The following is a 19,860-nucleotide window of genomic DNA, read 5'->3' on the forward strand; positions in this document are numbered from 1 at the left end:
TTTAGTAGTAGGTTTGTTTTGTTACGTGTAAAGTAACAATATATACTTTTTAAGAGGCGAAGCCATCCTAAAATATTAAGTAACCTGAAGTCAACAATCTAACTCGGCAACTTCTTCTACCGTGCACCCCGAGCCTTCGTGACAGCATTCTTCCTCCATATACGATCGCCAGTCCCTTCGCTTTTCCATACCTTCCAATGTCCTTTTCAGGAAGCCGAGAGCATCTACAATGAAAAATGAATAAAAAAAAAGTATAAATGAGTTTATGAAATACATTGATGATTAATATTGTATCAGGCTCCCGAAATACTATCAGGCTTTTCAAAAAAAAAATATGTTGCCGCCATCCGAGTATACAGTAATCAAAAGCATTAAGGTAGCAGTTGTGTTCACCCTTGTATATCCTAAATAAAGTCAAATGTGTCAAAATTAAAACAAGCAGCCGATGCCTGTACTCTTTAGCTCTGATTTAAGACCTATTTGTTGAAATTGGTTGAGAATTAAACAAACGATGATCCAAAACCGCGGAAGATACGAAATAAAAAGTTGCACTTTTGTGTTCTAAGCCCGGGGGGCACTCCAATTTTGGAGGTGACGCATATGTAGGGCTGTTAAGACCCCCTTTTTCAGCATCGCTCTCACCCAAAGACCCCATATTTTTTACGAACACATGCTCTGTCACCCGAAGACACCCTATTTTTCCATTGATCTGTCACCCAAAGACCCTTACAAGTTCAATTTGAACAGCAACTTCCATTTTTCACTGATTTTGTTACTTATTTTGAAAAAAACAATGAAATTTGAAGCCATTTAGAACTAGAAATTCGACTTTCGGGTTTTTTGTGGCGCTGTTTCGGCTCTCACCCAAAGATTCCATTTAAAAAAAGTCATGTTCTCACCCAATGACCCCATATTTTTTACATTTTGCTCTCACCGAATGCCAAAAATCATGCTCTCACCCAATGACCCCATATTTTTTACATTTTGCTCTCACCGAATGCCCCTTAGTGCGAAAGTGCCAGCCCTACCCCTATATCCATTTCATATTGAAGTGCCCCCCCCCCCCGGGTTCTAAGCACGACGCTAGTTTTTCGTGCTAATCAAATTATGCAAGCACGGCGCTAGTTCTCCTGTTCGCCAACGCTTTGTGTACAAATCAATAGGGCATGCAATGTGGCAAACTGCAACTTTTAAATTGGCATCTTCCTTGTGTTTTTGGATCGTCGTGTCTTTATTTCTTAACAATTTCAACGAATGAGGTCTTAAATTCGAGCTAAAAGATGCAGCTATTGGCTGCGGTTGGTTCCAATTATGACATATCTGCCTTTGTTTAGGATATATAGGGGGTGAACGTAACTGGTACCTTAATTATTTGGCTTACTGTACTGTATCTGAAGCACAAATAAAAAACAAAAACAAACAAACAAAAAACAATGAGCATACGAGATTTTTTAAACAAAAATTTGGGAAAACTATTCTGCTCCAAAATGGGTTAGTCCAGTTAACATTCATCCCCCGGGGAGGGCACTCCCATTGACCAGCTATACGGGTATGTGCCGCGGCGACGACCCCCTTTTTCAGAGCCGCTAGCCGTTCCTTAGACCCTCTGATTTCATTGATGGCCGCTCTTGAACATTTGAAGCCCAAAATTTTTTTCTAGCCGCCGTTCCATAGACTCTCAGATCATCAATCTCCACTCTCATATTGACATCCTGGTTGGCGTGTTTTCTGTCCTACTACTTGAAGCCCAACTGAGCTACTTTTGCGAGCCCAAAAGCTTCAAAGGGAATTTTTCATCAATTTCTTCCCCATTGAAACACATTGTAAAGGGATAAGGTGAATTTTGGGCGGGATTTTGGGCTCCTTTTAGTAGTGGCAACACTGGTTGGCTGTTTATAAACAGTGGTTTGTGATTGTGAGTACCGAGTGCCGAGGCCTTCAGCTGATGAACATTTTGAATGATTTTGAGATCTCTTTTGGGAATAAAATTGCCAAATATGAGGAAAAGTACCTCAAATAATTATGTACACGTCCTTGCAGCTGAACATAACAGGGAATTAGAAGGTAATTTACGATCTACTGGTTTAGCTGTCAAATTCTGCATACTTCACTCACTCGATCATTGTGACATGTATGCATGGCAATTCAATGTAGCCTAAATGTTTTTCGGCACTGAAAAAAAATATTTTTATGGGTTTGTTTTTATGGTGGGCTTTTATGTAATGCTGCTGGCTGCTGTTATAATTATCAGTAGGCTATAGGTAGGTAACTTGCTGAGATTTCCATCGTACGCAACCCCAGACCAATTTTGCATGAATGGATTTCATAATTTAATATTAAATTTAATGCACAATTCAAAGTGAAATCGATTGCGGCAAAAACGCAACAAAACTGAACCCTGGTTTGGCCTGCATGGTTTAGTTCCCGAGAGTCCCCCCCATTTTCAGATTTTGGCGGCTGATCAGTTCCCAAGACCCCCCCTTTTTGGCCGGTTAATTAGCTCCCAAGACCCCCTTTTTGACCGGCCGATCAGTTCCCTAGACCCCCCTTTTTGGCCGGCCGATCAGTTCCTTAGACCTCGAGTTCGAAACTGGCGGTGGCACACCCTACCAAAATTTTTTTTGAGATGCCCCCCGGGATTCATCCACCCCTTATTATGTTTATGGAAGATAAGCTTAATTTTCTCAACTGGGTTTGAACCTGAATAGGTAACTCTATTTGATTATACTGGAACAGTCCATTTCAATGGGTTTTTTTTTTTTAGTTTAAGGCTAGTCGGAAGGGAGCTAAATTTCTTGGTGTTATCTTAGATGAGTGCTTAACTCTGATTCACATACAACGTATGTCTCTAAGGGACCGTTCATAAATACTTTGGTTGGGGGGCTGGGCAAAACGTGGGGGGACACAAAAGGTTTTGAGTTGCACAAAGGGGGATCAAAAAGTTTTGGTTACTAAAAGAGGGGGGGGGGTCAAAAGTTTTGAACAAGAAAATACCAAAAGAACAAGAGCATACAAAATATTTGCGCGCTACACTCGCATATTGTACCAATCTAGCCCTTTTTTACCCCACTTATGGCCAAAAATAGTATAAAATACATTAATTGACTCGCTACGCGCGTTCATTACCGGTATCCCATTAAAGCCTTTTTGGAAGCTCAAAAACTTTACATGACATGTATTGTACAATAATGCACACATGTTTGCAGACTCTTGTGAAACAAGTTAATGCAAATATTTTTAAATATTTGCATTAAAATGCAAATTATAAGGTGTAGACTTATAGACGAATCCAACGAGCCAAGTCATGGTCAGGATTTGGTCGGCCGTGACGGGTCCCCGCATGCACCAAACTGGTGTAGTGACTGCCCAATTGGGTGGATTAAAACCGCTTAAAATTCGATATTAGATTATTTTGTGTTGTACACTGTCATTATTCTTTTGTCTACGTGTAACACAGGTGATAGAATGCAGTTTTAAATACCCTCCAAGGCCGCATCATTTCACATTTTAGGTCAGATGGAGCCGTCGCGTCGGGGACCCAACTTGGCAGCCATTAAGGTGTAGGAATGCGTGGAATTGGATTCGTCTATATGTATGTATCCCAATGATAATACCGGGTCAAAATAATGCAAGTCATGCAACCAGCAATATATATTTTGCCCCTTGACCAAGAAAGCTGGCTACGCCCCTAATATACAAGTCTTTAAAATCTTGAGTATGTGCCCAGATGTTGCTCTCAATTTCCAGGTGCGGCATGTGCCCTGGGCTCCACTCTTAAGGGGGGGGGGTTGCCGAATTGACCATTTCAGCACAGAATCATTTGAAAGATCAATTTAAGACCGATATTCAACTTCATTATAACAAAAATTAATTAGTAGTAGGCCCTATTTGTGCAAATTATCGCGTGCTCCACGCGCCATAATTATTTCAAGAATCAGGGGCAATACCTATCCTTAGCGCCCTAGGCGCCACAAGCCCTAGCTACGCCACTGTCAATTTCCTTTTTTTTTCTTCTTTTTTTTTGTTACTTTTATTTATTTAATTATTGGTTATAAGAATGAAACAAAAATTAGAATACATAAATTGAAATTAAACTTCATACAAGTCACATGTGAAAAACACCTTCAACTTTGTAACTGCACAAATGGAGTAGCCCCCCCCCGACTGTTTTTTAACCTCTTGGAAAGGGGGGGGGGTCAAAAGTTTTGTATGTCTAAAGATGGGGTCAAACAAGTTTCAGGTTCTCTGGAGGGGGGTCAAAAAAGTTTTGACTCCAAAAATTTGCAATTAGCCTCACATTTAATATGTGATGCGATCAAGCAAAATCAGTGGGAACTCGAAAATATTAAATTTTCAGTTTCTTATAAGATAAGTAAAAAGCATTTATAGAGCTGGATTTTGCAGAAAGCCCGATTGAAATTGAACAATCAGTTCCAAAGATATGATGAGCAATTAAAGAGTTTCCAAAACAACAGGAAACAAAAGGAAATAGTTCCTTTGTTTGCTACATCTCAAAATCAATATTTCCGAGTTCCGACTGATTTTGCTCGCGTCACATATTGTAATTCAATTTGGGCTGACCGTAAAATTGCAATTTTGATTCCATCAAAAGGGAATAAGCCCAATAGCCATTATAACTTCCGGTTTTTTGCAGTTTTGGGACACTTTGACCTCTGACATATCAGGAAAATTGCTGTAATTATTATTAATTTATTTATTATTGTCATAATGATATCATTAAAAATATTTAAACAATTAATTTATTCAATAATAATATTTTTTGGGTTTGTTTTCATTCTTGTAAAACATTTTAGATTATATTTTGTAAGCATAAAAAACAATTTTTCTAAATTTTCCCAAAAGGTCAGAGGGCAAAGTGTCCCAAACCTGCAAAAAGTGTCCCACAATGCATTGCAAACTTCCAATGCCGATTGGGCTTATTGTGCGTTTATGTATACTGACTCCCATTTCCTTGAACAGACCAGACGATGGTGGACTACATTATTCAATGTGGCAACAGCCAAAAGCGTAAACAAAACAGACAATATGACGGCAACACTGCCTGCACGATGGACGCAATTATTTTTCCCGGAGCCAAGATCCGTTTTTAGCTCTATTGGCCGGGTGGCCCCATTACAGAAAAAAAAAGCACAAAATATATTTCCCAGTGCAATATATACATTTTCACATGAAAATAAATAATTTTAAATTCAAAGAAAAAAGAAGAAGAAAAATTATTAATCACCGCCGGGGAGGAGAATCGATCTCGGGACCTTATGCGTGGGAGGCGAGCTAATTAACCACTACACTACGTATTCTCATTGACAAACATAGGGGAAATGTTCAGTATATATCGTAACATATCGTGCGTTATTCATACAAAAAAAACTCAAAAAAACAGTACTTACAATGAGGTTCACTGGCGAACCTCAACGGATTTAGACTGATAAAATAGTGCTTAATAACATACGTACAGTTTTGGAATAATTTGAGACATTTTTGTGTTTACGTGTAAAACCAATGACAACGTCAAAATTGAGCCAATCTTGGCCGGCCCCGCCTGGAACAGACAGTGTCTCCCCTGCAACTATGCTGAAATTGTGGTCATTTTTAGCCAAAAACAAGCCTTCAGTTATATATATCTCTAAATCTGACATGTATAAAAGTTTTAAAAATCAAAATAATATGTATTTCATGCTGAAATGACCTACCGTAAAACCCCGTCTACAAGCATATAGTGCGCTTCTGATGAAAGCTACATTAATCCAGTCGCCATTATGGAATTTGAGCAAATAAATTACGGATCCAAGCATATACAAACAAGTATTATTTTAAGACCGATCTATTGTATTGGTATATTAACGCTTGCTTCGAATTAATTAAGCTTTTATAAAAAACACTATATATGCTTGTAGACGGGGTTTTACGGTATCTCTCGTAATTCCAAAGACTTATTTTCAAGTCTAAAAGATTTAATTGTTAAATCCAAGGCGGACTGTAATTACTGACAAAACCTTTAGATTAAAAAAATAAGAATATCCTTAGACTTAAAATTTTCAAATCCTTAAAAAATTAAAAATGCAAGTCCATTGTATTTAATATTCAAGTCCTTTAAGATTTACTTTTAAGCATATCTGGGATTTATTTCTAAATATAAATCTTTATGGGGATTTAAATATCAATATTAAATACAAGTCTGTGTGACTTCTTATCAAGCAATACATCTATTCACGGCATTAATACCAAGTCAGGAGTACTTCTTTCATAAAGTTCAAGCAATAGTCTGCAGTGCCAGTGATAATTCCAGTGTCACTGCAGTGGCCGAGTGTGATCTTTCATGGAAATAAGCTTTCCCATTTATAAATTATATTATGCGTATATAGGTAAGCTTATACAGCAGAAGCACAGACTACTACCTCGGCGATTGAAGATAATGTTCACATAAATCTTAGACTTCAAAATTTACAAGTCTCAACTAAGATTTAAATTTTAAGTCTTTCTAATTTAGAGTGTATGGTTTTCTGTCATAGTGAGAAATAAGTCATTGTGAACTTTTTCAATTCAAACATGCAGCTCAATACATTGATATACATTTCTTGTCAAAAATAAATTTTCACTCCACAAAAAATGGGCATTTTTGTTTTAAAATATGATAAAAATCATGAAAAAAGAATGTTTTAACCCACATGTCGCCTCAATATGGTATGATGGAATATTTTTATTCACAGATATAAAATATTCATCCCCCTCTAATACTTAGAGCAAAAAATAAGGTTGCAGTCAATTTCCTTTATAGCTACTTTAATATTTGACATTCTTGGGTAAAAATTAGAAAAAAGTCACACAAAAAACAACACATTTTTAACCAAAATATCAGTTTACGCCACTTTTCATAAATGCCAACCGGGATAGAGGAGACTGTAACAATTAATATTAACCCGGCTGGCACCTTTGTCCAAAACTATGTAACTAAGTATATTCTTACCTTGTGCTTCTCGTTTCTGCCATTATACTAATTTGGTGATTAGTGAATACCGATGTATCTTACCTTGTACCTCTCGTTTGCGCCATATACTATTTGATGATTAGTGTATAACGATGTATATCTTACCTTGTGCCTCTGGTTTTTGCCATATACTATTTGATGATTAGTGTATAACGATGTATATCTTACCTTGTACCTCTCGTTTGCGCCATATACTATTTGATGATTAGTGTATAACGATGTATATCTTACCTTGTGCCTCTGGTTTGTGCCATATACTATTTGATGATTAGTGTATACGATGTATCTTACCTTGTACCTCTCGTTTGCGCCATATACTATTTGATGATTAGTGTATAACGATGTATATCTTGCTATGTACCTCTCGTTTGCGCCATATACTATTTGATGATTAGTGTATAACGATGTATATCTTACCTTGTGCCTCTGGTTTGTGCCATATACTATTTGATGACTAGTGTATAACGATGTATATCTTACCTTGTGCCTCTCGTTTGCGCCATATACTATTTGATGATTAGTGTATAACGATGTATATCATCTTGTGCCTCTGGTTTGTGCCATATACTATTTGATGATTAGTGTATAACGATGTATATCTTGCTATGTACCTCTCGTTTGCGCCATATACCATTTGATGATTAGTGTATAACGATGTATATCTTACCTTGTGCCTCTGGTTTGTGCCATATACTATTTGATGACTAGTGTATAACGATGTATATCTTACCTTGTGCCTCTGGTTTGTGCCATATACTATTTGATGATTAGTGTATAACGATGTATATCTTACCTTGTGCCTCTGGTTTGTGCCATATACTATTTGATGATTAGTGTATAACGATGTATATCTTACCTTGTGCCTCTGGTTTGTGCCATATACTATTTGATGATTAGTGTATAACGATGTATATCTTACCTTGTGCCTCTGGTTTGTGCCATATACTATTTGATGATTAGTGTATAACGATGTATATCTTACCTTGTGCCTCTCGTTTGTGCCATATACTATTAGATGATCAGTGTATAACGATGTATATCTTACCTTGTACCTCTCGTTTGCGCCATATACTATTTGATGATTAGTGTATAACGATGTATATCTTACCTTATGCCTCTGGTTTGTGCCATATACCTTTTGTTGTTTAGTGTATACGATGTATATCTTGCTATGTACCTCTCGTTTGCGCCATATACTATTTGATGATTAGTGTATAACGATGTATATCTTACCTTATGCCTCTGGTTTGTGCCATATACCTTTTGTTTAGTGTATAACGATGTTTATATATCTTACCTGTTTCGTCGATTTCTCGTTTACGCCGGGTGCCGCAAATTGCTTCAAAATAAGCAGTTTGCGCTTCATATTTGCAAATAACGTTATAACCGCTCCTGTAGTAGGATAGAAAAAAGAGTGATAAAAAAAACCCTAATTTGTAGGCAATACAAAAAAAAGCAAGTTGGTTTCCTGAAGACCGCGCGCATTTGGTTTTTTAAGCAATTCGCATTTCTTTTTTCATTTTTTTCTTTTTTGAGAAATTCATTGACACGCAACATTAATATAGGCCTATACTTCATTTTTTCCATGACATTTTTGTATTTAGTGTCCACAAATAAATTGAATATTTAAAATCTCATTAATCCAAAGAGTTGATAAATTGCTCCAGCCAATCATTGTTCACAAAACAAAAACAAAAAACATTCACCGAGGTGCACCAGAGGTGATGCGTATATATGGCTATTAATAAAACGCACTTTCCCCAAAACACCTACAAAATTTAGGTCTTTTGGGGAAAAAATGATCGTCGGCTTTTCCTCCCAGCTACATACACTTTAAATACATATCATTAGATTTATAAATTTACTTCGAGGACTGTTAAATATGAAATTTTAAAAAACATCAATTTTTAATAATTTGCCATAAAATTTGTATTATATCGCCAATTTCAAAAAATCAAAATTATTTTAAATCAGAACGAATTCCTCGTATTCAGAATTTACAATTCGATATGTCTGATGTGCTCTCATGTACGTCCAACAAAAATACTGTGCAAACGTTGCTATCCGTGCCCTTAAGGAAGCTACAGACTCCGTTGTTCGTAGAATATTTGATGTCTAATACTTCAAGTTTCGTGACGTCAAAAAGTATTCACGTCGAATAAAAAGTATGTTTATGGTGTTGCTTAATTCATAAGGAGTTGCCCAATTTCTAAGAGTGGTAACTTTAGTGAGTGTTCTTGCACGCAATGATCATGCATATTTTGATGTTTTCTTGCATATTTTAACTGGACAGTAAACTTCAATTACTAATTTTAAAAAACAAAAACAAAACAAAAACACGGATAATTTTAGTGCATAAATGTAATGCTCCATGTAGGCCTATGGCAAATAGGCGGCCCATTAATAATAATAATAATAATAATAATAATAATAATAATAATAATAATAATAATAATAATAATAATGATAATAATAATAATAATAATTGTTTTCATTTGATTGATATTATAAACATTAATAGTTTTGATATGGTATTTGGAGGCCTACGCGAGAAAAAGAATCGCAAAATACAAAACACATCACAACACCTCTCTATTTATTTGTAAAACAATAAATTAATAGAGTTACATGTAACTGGTTACAGCATAACACTTTGTGTTATGAATTTGCAACACTTTTTACATGTTGATATCGGTGATATCACATGTAATGTTTATGTTCTATTTATGATCACAAATACAAACGTATTCCAATGTTAATCATATGCAACGCCATTCATCAGGCGATAACCCTACAATTAATAAAAGTATAAAATAAAACTATCATAGGCTTAGGAAGATTTTCAACATGGGGGGGGGGGCTGAAACTTGAAAAAAAATGTGTGGTGCCAGACTGGGGGTGCGCGAGGGGGATTCCCCTGGCAGTCGGAAAACTGCCGAGTTATATACTGCATAATATAATGCTACGACCGAATGTTTCCAGCCCTACTTGCAGGCTACTTACCAGCTATGCCCTCGTATCTTTCCTTCAACCATGGAGAATACCATGCCGCAAATCAAAATAGCTGCCAAGACCTTCATGATTTCAATAGCGGGGTCTCCTATAAAACAGAATTAAAAGCAAGCATTGATGTTATTCAAACTAAATTATTTACTAAAACATAAGCCTAATACTCTTCACAAAACGCTGGCCCTTGATTTGACACAATTCGAGTCGGTCGGGTAGTATAGTTTCATGTAAAATCTACCGACGACAACCAACCATGCAAAGACGGAATAATATATATATCACAGCATTTATTGAGCGCTATTCAAAATATTACCGGTACCACTGTGCTGTACAATAGCAATTAACATGGTTAGAAAACACAATAATATAACATTATACAAAATAAATAAAGTATCACTTCTAACAATAAGTATTAAAAAGCAACATCACTCAATCAAAAGACCCTATTAACATGAATAAAATACAATCGTCATGAATTCGGCAGACGGCCAAATCCGGATTCGGCTTTTGGTCAATTCATTTTACGCATGCATTACTTTTGAATTTGAGAATAAGGGATCAATGCTGTACACAATAGAAGGCTGCATATCAATTTCTTAACGGAGATCAGATGATAACAGCATAGTAAGTATTCAAAAGAGGGCGGCATACTGGGTTAGCTAACGGTGACTCGCAGTACGGTCAAAGACGATAACCGTTAAAAATCGACATGCTGCCCTCTATAGGTAAAGCATTGATCCCTTGTTCTCTAATTCAAAAGTAATGCGTGACTAAAATGAATTTACAAAAAGCCGAATCCGGATTCGGCCGTCTGCCGAATTCATAACGACATGATGTACAATTTTAATACCCCATAATAATTAGGTTGTCAGGTTTGGGCAGCAAAGAAGCCAGAGTGCAGTAGCATAGCCAATAAACAAATGGGGGTGGGTGGGGTGGGGTGGGGTTACAGGGGTAAAAACTGAAAGAGAAAAGTGCCCCCGAAAAAAATGAAAAAGAAAATCGAGAAGGCAAAGAAAAAGAAAAGGGCCGGTAAGGAGCTCCGTTTTCCACTAAAATAGTGTACTAACAACATCGCGCTACACGCGCACATTGTCCCAACTTCAACCATTTTTAGAAGCCCGAACACTTATCTGAAAAACAAACCCCGGTATAATGTTTATGTTCCGCCGATAATACCGGGTCAACAACCGGGGATGTTTTTTCGTCCTTACCCCGAAATTTCTAAGTTCACTTATCGAGCAAATTAATGGTTGTTGGACAATTTCAAACAATTTTCGAATTTCAAAGAGATCTTGAATTTACTTTTGCAATTAAAAAATACATGTAGCTTTTATTTACAGTAAGGAAAAATAGTAAAATAATTTTCAGAACAGAAGCAAACAAACATTATGACTGAAGAAATAACCCACAGAAACAGACTTTAAAACCCAAGGTGTAAAGATTACGCTTGTGATTGGCTGCTGGAAAATCAAGGTCGGTAGAATAACCTTAAAAGGAGATGCAGACCCCACATGCTTTTCAAACATCGCACCATCGCGCGATGAAATTAAAATGTACATTTTAATTTCATCGCGCGATGCTGCGATGTTTGAAAAGCATCGCAGTATCGCATCGCGGTGCAGGATCGGACTGAATTTATACTACATCGCTGAGCAAAGTTGGTTTTTGGCCAATTTATATGTAGAACGCTTTCTGTTGGATTGGGAAAACGTGCTCCCTTAGCGCGCTCAGCAATGGAGTATGATTCAGCTTTACAAGATACGATGATATCAAAAATGAAAACCCTGAGAGTTACTTATTTGGTGGAATGCTCATGAATTTAACACACAAAAAAAAATGAGGCGACAAACGGCAAAACTAGCAATTCCAATTTTCGATCCTCGCTTTCCAAAATATTACTTCTTAACCCTTTAATTGCCCCCCCAAAAAAAAATTCGCCGGAGTGTCGGATATAATTATTAAATGTAGACTAAAGGTCCGTTCATACTACGCCGCATTTGCTTTGCGATGCGGTGCGTTGCCGATATATCGATTATTTTTTGCCGCAACTCAACGTAAAGCCCGATCCTGACTCCACATCGCAGCGCGATGCGATGCTGCGATGCTATAAAAACTGTAATCTGAGCCAGGTTTTTACGAGCTCAGCGGTGAAAATTCTCATCGCGCGGTGGAAATTTTGGTCTGCGAAAAAGTTGAACAATGTTCAACTTTTTCGCATCGCGCTGCGATATCGCAGCCGTGCACGCTTCTGATTGGCTGCTGGAAAATCAAGGTCGGTAGGATGACCTTAAAAGGAGATGCAGACCCCACATGCTTTTAAAACATCGCAACATCGTGCGATGAAATTAAAATGTACATTTTAATTTCATCGCGCGATGTTTGAAAAGCATCGCAGCATCGCATCGCGCTGCGAAGTGGAGTCAGGATCGGGCTTAACTTGGAAATTCCAAGTTAAAATGTGTTTAACTTTATTGCGATATCGCGATGCAGTATCGCATCCCATCGCAAGAGGCACGTGAGGCGTGATAGGCTGGATTATTTGCGAGGAGGAAGATGGTGCGGAATTCCAAAATGTGGACCTTCTCCCAACAAAAATTCACTTGCATGAAAAAAATGAAGTATGGTATGCGTCGCACCACCAGTACCGATAGTACCTGTCCATAATTATGTAGCTGGGAGGAAAAGCCGCCGATCAATTGAAAGTTTTGACCTTTCATATTGAAGATATGGATTTTTTTCCAAAACACCTGGTGTTTTAGGAAAAAATTCCATATCTTCAATACGAAAGGTCAAAATTTTCAATTGATCGTCGGCTTTTCATCCCACCTACATACACTTTAAGTATAAACCATCAGATTTATAAAGTTTACTTCGAGTACTGTTAAATATCAAAAATATCAATTTTTAATCATTTGTCACAAAATGTGTATTACATTGCGAATTTCAAAAAATCAAATTATTTGATATCAGAAGGACATTCTTCGTATTCAGAATGCAATTAGATATGTCTGATGTGCGCTAATGTCCCACAATAATGTCCAAACGTTCATGCCCCATCCCTTAATTTAACGTCAATTACACGTACATCCATATATTTATGTCCCAAATTTAATTTCAGACCATCTCTTGCCATCAAAATAGTACCGTATCAAAGAAAAGAATATATCAAAAGCATATACTCATACTTCACATGGAATAAATACTGTCCAGGTCCATCCCTTTTTAAAGGGATTTTTATTACGTTTAAATCAAAACACAACTAGACTAAGCTGTGGTCTAACCCACGAACACAGCCGTGTTGTTACCCCTAATGACCTTTGACCGCAAAATATATGAAAACGGCCATAGACATTGGCTAATGTCAATGCATGGGTGCATGTGGCACCACTTTGCTATGTTACTTGTGGCAGAAGGGGCATTTTGAAGGTTTTTCGTCTCAGACCGGAAGTGACCCCTTAATGACATTTTACCCCAAATAAAAAAATACCACATATGAATTGGGTACCCACAATTCATGTGTGAACATACCGTTACTGTCCTATGTTTTTCTTAGAAAATAAAAAATTTTGACGGTTTTTCGTTTTATACCGGAAGTGACCCCTTAATGACCTTTGACCCCAAATCTGTGAGGACCCCATAGACACTGGATAATAACAATGCATGTATGCAAGTGGTGTTACTGTCCGACGTAATTTGTGGGAGAAGAAGCATTTTAAAGGTATTTCGTTTTGTACCGGAAGTGGCCCCTTAATGACCTTTGACCCTAAATAAAAAATACCACATATACACAGGGTAACTACAATTTATGTGTGAACATACCGTTACTGTCCTATGTTTTTCTTAGCAAATAAAAAAATTGAAATTTTTTCGTTTTATACCGGAAGTGACCCCTTAATGACCTTTGACCCCAAATCTGTGAGGACCCCATAGACACTGGATAATTACAATGCATGTGTGCAAGTGGTGTCACTGTCCTACGTAATCTGTGAGAGAAGAAGCATTTTGAGTTGAAATCACGTTTTTGACCCCTATGACCCCTGCGTGACCTTTGACCCCACGAGTTTCATATGACATGTAGGGGCATGGTCAATGATGGTTGTGACCAAGCTAGGTCAAAATCGGTGTAAGCATGTAAGTGCTAGAGCAAATGTAGTGGTCGGCAGAAAGAAGAAGAAAGAAAGAAGAAAGAAAGAAGAAAGAACCTGTAAGAAAAAAGACACAGCCGTGACTAACGTCACGGCTGTGTAAGAAAGAACTAGACTAAGCTGTGGTCTAACCCATGAACACAGCCGTGTTGTTACCCCTAATGACCTTTGACCCCAAAATATATGAAAACGGCCATAGACATTGGCTAAAGTCAATGCATGGGTGCATGTGGCACCACTTTGCTATGTTACTTGTGGCAGAAGGGGCATTTTGAAGGTTTTTCGTCTCAGACCGGAAGTGACCCCTTAATGACATTTGACCCCAAATAAAAAAATACCACATATGAATTGGGTACCCACAATTCATGTGTGAACATACCGTTACTGTCCTATGTTTTTCTTAGCAAATAAAAAATTTTGACGGTTTTTCGTTTTATACCGGAAGTAGCCCTTAATGACCTTTGACCCCAAATAAAAAATACCACATATGAATTGGGTAACCACAATTCATGTGTGAACATACCGTTACTGTCCTATGTTTTTCTTAGCAAATAAAAAATGTTGAAGGTTTTTCGTTTTATACCGGAAGTAACCCATTAATGCCCTTTGACCCCAAATCTGTGAGGACCCCATAGACACTGGGTAATAGCAATGCATGTGTGCAAGTGGTGTCACTGTCCTACGTAATTTGTGGGAGAAGAAGCATTTTAAAGGTATTTCGTTTTATACCGGAAGTGGCCCCTTAATGACCTTTGACCCTAAATAAAAAAATACCACATATGCACAGGGTAACTACAATTTATGTGTGAACATACCGGTACTGTCCTATGTTTTTGTTAGCAAATAAAAATTTGTGAAGGTTTTTCGTTTTATACCGGAAGTGACCCCTTAATGACCTTTGACCCCACATCTGTGAGGACCCCATAGACACTGGGTAATAACAATGCATGTGTGCAAGTGGCGTCACTGTCCTACGTAATCTGTGAGAGAAGAAGCATTTTGAGTTGAAATCACGTTTTTGACCTCTATGACCCCTGCGTGACCTTTGACCGCACAAGTTTCATATGACATGTAGGGGCATGGTCATTGATGGTTGTGACCAAGTTAGGTCAAAATCGGTGCACGCATGTGAGTGCTAGAGCAAATGTAATGGTCGGCAGAAGAAGAAGAAGAAGAACCTGTAAGAAAAAAGACACAGCCGTGACGTTAGTCACGGCTGTGTAAAGAAGAAAGAAAGAAGAACTAGACTAAGCTGTGGTCTAACCCACGAACACAGCCGTGTTGTTACCCCTAATGACCTTTGACCCCAAAATATATGAAAACGGCCATAGACATTGGCTAATGTCAATGCATGGGTGCATGTGGCACCACTTTGCTATGTTACTTGTGGCAGAAGGGGGCATTTTGAAGGTTTTTCGTCTCAGACCGGAAGTGACCCCTTAATGACATTTGACCCTAAATAAAAAATACCACATATACACAGGGTTACTACAATTTATGTGTGAACATACCGTTACTGTCCTATGTTTTTCTTAGCAAATAAAAAAATTTGACGGTTTTTCGTTTTATACCGGAAGTGACCCCTTAATGACATTTGACCCCAAATAAAAAATACCACATATGAATTGGGTACCCACAATTCATGTGTGAACATACTCGTTACTGTCCTATGTTTTTCTTAGCAAATAAAAAAATTTGAAGGTTTTTCGTTTTATACCGGAAGTGACCCCTTAATGACCTTTGATCCCAAATCTGTGAGGACCCCATAGACACTGGGTAATAACAATGCATGTGTGCAAGTGGTGTCACTGTCCTACGTAATTTGTGGGAGAAGAAGCATTTTAAACGTATTTCGTATTATACCGGAAGTGGCCCTTAATGACCTTTGACCCTAAATATAAAAATACCACATATACACAGGATAACTACAATTTATGTGTGAACATACCGTTACTGTCCTATGTTTGTCTTAGCAAATAAAAAAATTTGAAAGTTTTTCGTTTTATACCGGAAGTGACCCCTTAATGACCTTGGACACCAAATCTGTGAGGACCCTATAGACACTGGATAATAACAATGCATGTGTGCAAGTGGTGTCACTGTCCTACGTAATCTGTGAGAGAAGAAGCATTTTTAGTTGAAATCACGTTTTTGACCCCTATGACCTCTGCGTGACCTTTGACCCCACGAGTTTCATATGACATGTAGGGGCATGGTCAATGATGGTTGTGACCAAGTAAGGTCAAAATCGGTGTAAGCATGTAAGTGCTAGAGCAAATGAAGTGGTCGGCAGAAAGAAGAAGAACTAGACTTAGCTGTGGTCTAAGACCACGAACACAGCCGTGTTTTGACGCCTTAATGACCTTTGACCTCAAAATACATAAAACGCCCATAGACATTGGCTAATGTCAATGTATGGGTCCAAGTGGCACCACTTTGCTATGTTATTTGTGGCAGAAAGGGGCATTTTGAAGGTTTTTCGTCTCAGACCGGAAGTGACCCCTTAATGACCTTTGACCCCAAATGAAAAAATACCACATGTACAATAGGTAAACACAATTCACGTGTGAATATACCATCACCCTCCAATGTTTTTCTTAGCAAATACAAAATTTTGAAGGTTTTTCGTTTTATACCGGAAGTGACCCCTTAATGACCTTTGATTCCAAATTTGTGAGGACCCCATAGACACTGGGTAATAACAATGCATGTGTGCAAGTGGCGTCACTGTCATACGTTATTTGTGGGAGAAGAAGCATTTTAAAGGAATTTCGTTTTATACCGGAAGTAGCCCCTTATTGACATTTGACCCTAAATAAAAAAATACCACATATGCACAGAGTAACTACAATTTATTTGTAAACATACCGTTACTGTCCTATGTTTTTCTTAGCAAATAAAAATTTTTGAAGGTTTTTCGTTTTATACCGGAAGTGACCCCTTAATGACCTTTGACCCCAAATCTGTGAGGACCCCATAGACACTAGATAATAACAATGCATGTGTGCAAGTGGTGTCACTCTCCTACGTAATCTGTGAGAGAAGAAGCATTTTGAGTTGAAATCACGTTTTGACCCCTTTGACCCTTGCTTGACCTTTGACCCCACGAGTTTCATATGACATGTAGGGGCATGGTCAATGATGGTTGTGACCAAGTTAGGTCAAAATCGGTACAAGCATGTAAGTGCTAGAGCAAATGTAGTGGTCGGCAGAAAGAAGAAAGAAAGAAGAAAGAAGAAAGAACCTGTAAGAAAAAAGACACAGCCGTGACTAACGTCACGGCTGTGTAAAGAAAGAAGAAAGAAAGAAGAAAGAACCTGTAAGAAAAAAGACACAGCCGTGACTAACGTCACGGCTGTGTAAAGAACCTGTAAGAAAAAAGACACAGCCGTGACTAACGTCACGGCTGTGTAACGAGATCTGATTGCGTTCGCCTGCGACCGCGAGCATGCACAGCCAGCAGTGACAAATGAGTTATGACCCCGAATCTGTGAGAACCGGAAGTGATCCCTTAATTACCTTTGACCCCACAAAAATATTACATAGTGCTTAGGATGTCATAAGGAATATTCCTGGTGAATTTCAGCTTAATCGGAACTTGTAAATGGATTTTGATTTTTTTTAAATTTATGATTGACCTTTTGACCCCCTTAATGACGTTTGACCTCAATGAAAAAAAAAACCTTATGTACACCGACAAAATGTATTTTTCCAATGTTAATTAAAAAATTCTACTAAGTTTAGTTGTCGAGATAAAAATTCTTAAAGTTATTTAGCTAAAAACAGGAAGTGACCCCTTATTGACCTTTGACCCCCAAAATAAAAATACCATGCATACACCAGGTAACACTAATTCATGTATGATGATTATATTACTCTGGTCTGTTTACATTTTGAGATAAAAATTTTTAAAACTTTTTTGATAATTTTGATTTTTGACCGGAAGTAACCCCTTAATGACCTTTGACCCCAAAACTGTAGGCATCCTAAAGACCCTAGCTAGTAGCGATGCATGTGTGCTAATGGCGACTCTCTGCTATGTAATATGTAAAGACAGTGATTTTTTGAATATTTTTTACAAATTTTTCAGACTTTTACCGGAAGTGACCCCTTAATGACCTTTGATCCCAATTCTGTGAAGGACTTTTAGACACTGGCTATAGGTGATGTATGTGTGCAAGTGACGTCACGATGCTATGTAATATGTGGAAGAAGAAGCATTTTTAGTAAAAATCACGTTTTTGATCATTGACCGGAAGTGGATGATCTTTGACCGGAAATTGATCATGTGACATTTGTAGCAAGTGCCAGTGATGAGTGTGTCTAAGTTTGGTTGAAATCCATGAAAGTATGTCGGAGCTAGAGCAATTTGTAAATTTCAAGAGGGGGGGTCTGCAAAATGTTGACAGAAAGAAGAACGCGGTAAAAACAATGCACAGCGCCGATGGCGGCTGTGCAACTAGACTTAGCTGTGGTCTAAGACCACAAACACAGCCGTGTTGTGACCCCTAATGACCTTTGACCCCAAAATATATGAAAACGTCCATAGACATTGGCTAATGTCAATGCATGGGTGCACGTGGCACCACTTTGTTATGTTATTTGTGGCAGAAGGGGCATTTTGAAGGTTTTTCGTCTCAGACCGGAAGTGACCCCTTAATGACCTTTGACCCCAAATAAAAAAATACCACATATGAATTGGGTAACCGCAATTCATGTGTGTACGTACTGTTACTATCCTATGTTTTTCTTAGCAAATAAAAAATTATGAAGGTTTTTCGTATTATACCGGAAGTGACCCCTTAATGACCTTTGACCCCAAATCTGTGAGGACCCCATAGATACTGGGTGATAACAATGCATGTGTGCAAGTGGTGTCACTGTCCTACGTAATTTGTGGGAGAAGAAGCATTTTAAAGGCATTTCGTTTTATACCGGAAGTGGCCCCTTAATGACCTTTGACCCTAAATAAAAAAAATACCACATATACACAGGGTAACTGCAATTTATGTGTGAACATACCGTTACTGTCCTATGTTTTTCTTAGCAAATAAAAATGTTTGAAGGTTTTTCGTTTTATACCGGAAGTGACCCTTAATGACCTTTGATCCCAAATCTGTGAGGACCCCATAGACACTTGATAATAACAATTATTGTGTGCAAGTGGTGTCACTGTCCTACGTAATCTGTGAGAGAAGAAGCATTTTGAGTTGAAATCACGTTTTTGACCCCTATGACCCCTGCGTGACCTTTGACCCCACGAGTTTCATATGACATATAGGGGCATCATCAACGATAGTTGTGACCAAGTTAGGTCAAAATCGGTGTAAGCATGTAAGTGCTAGAGCAAATGTAGTGGTCGGCAGAAAGAAGAAAGAAGAAACTAGATATATTGCATCCTTAGTAAGGCTGCGAAGTCTAGCCGTGACCTTGAAATGACATCTGATGACCTTGAAATGACCTTCACCACATTTTGTATCATATCCACATAACATATACTAATTTTCATTCAAATTGAATAAACTTTGTAATTTGACCCCTTTTGACCTTTAGTTGACTTCTGGTGACTTTGAAATGACCTCCAATATATTTTGAATCATATCAAGATCACATATACTAATTTTCATCTAAATTGGACAAATATTAGAATTTGACCCCTTTTGACCTTTCATTGACCTCTGGTGACCTTGAAATGAC

At 37.8% G+C, this 19,860-nt stretch overlaps 1 protein-coding gene across 1 annotated transcript in view; it reads right to left on the minus strand.

Moving 5' to 3' along the window:
- The window catches only part of LOC140147656 (uncharacterized), a 37,917-nt gene continuing 18,057 nt past the window's right edge, over nt 1-19,860 (minus strand). The window contains exons 2-4 of the mRNA XM_072169427.1: nt 10,010-10,106; nt 8,304-8,398; nt 1-224 (exon numbers count right to left, since the gene is read on the minus strand). Coding sequence (XP_072025528.1) covers nt 91-224; nt 8,304-8,398; nt 10,010-10,086 — 306 coding nt within the window. The 5' untranslated portion in view covers nt 10,087-10,106 and the 3' untranslated portion in view covers nt 1-90. The remainder of the gene's footprint in view (nt 225-8,303; nt 8,399-10,009; nt 10,107-19,860) is intronic.

This window comes from Amphiura filiformis, chromosome 3, assembly GCF_039555335.1.
Source record: "Amphiura filiformis chromosome 3, Afil_fr2py, whole genome shotgun sequence".
NCBI classification, from domain to species: Eukaryota; Metazoa; Echinodermata; class Ophiuroidea; order Amphilepidida; family Amphiuridae; genus Amphiura; species Amphiura filiformis.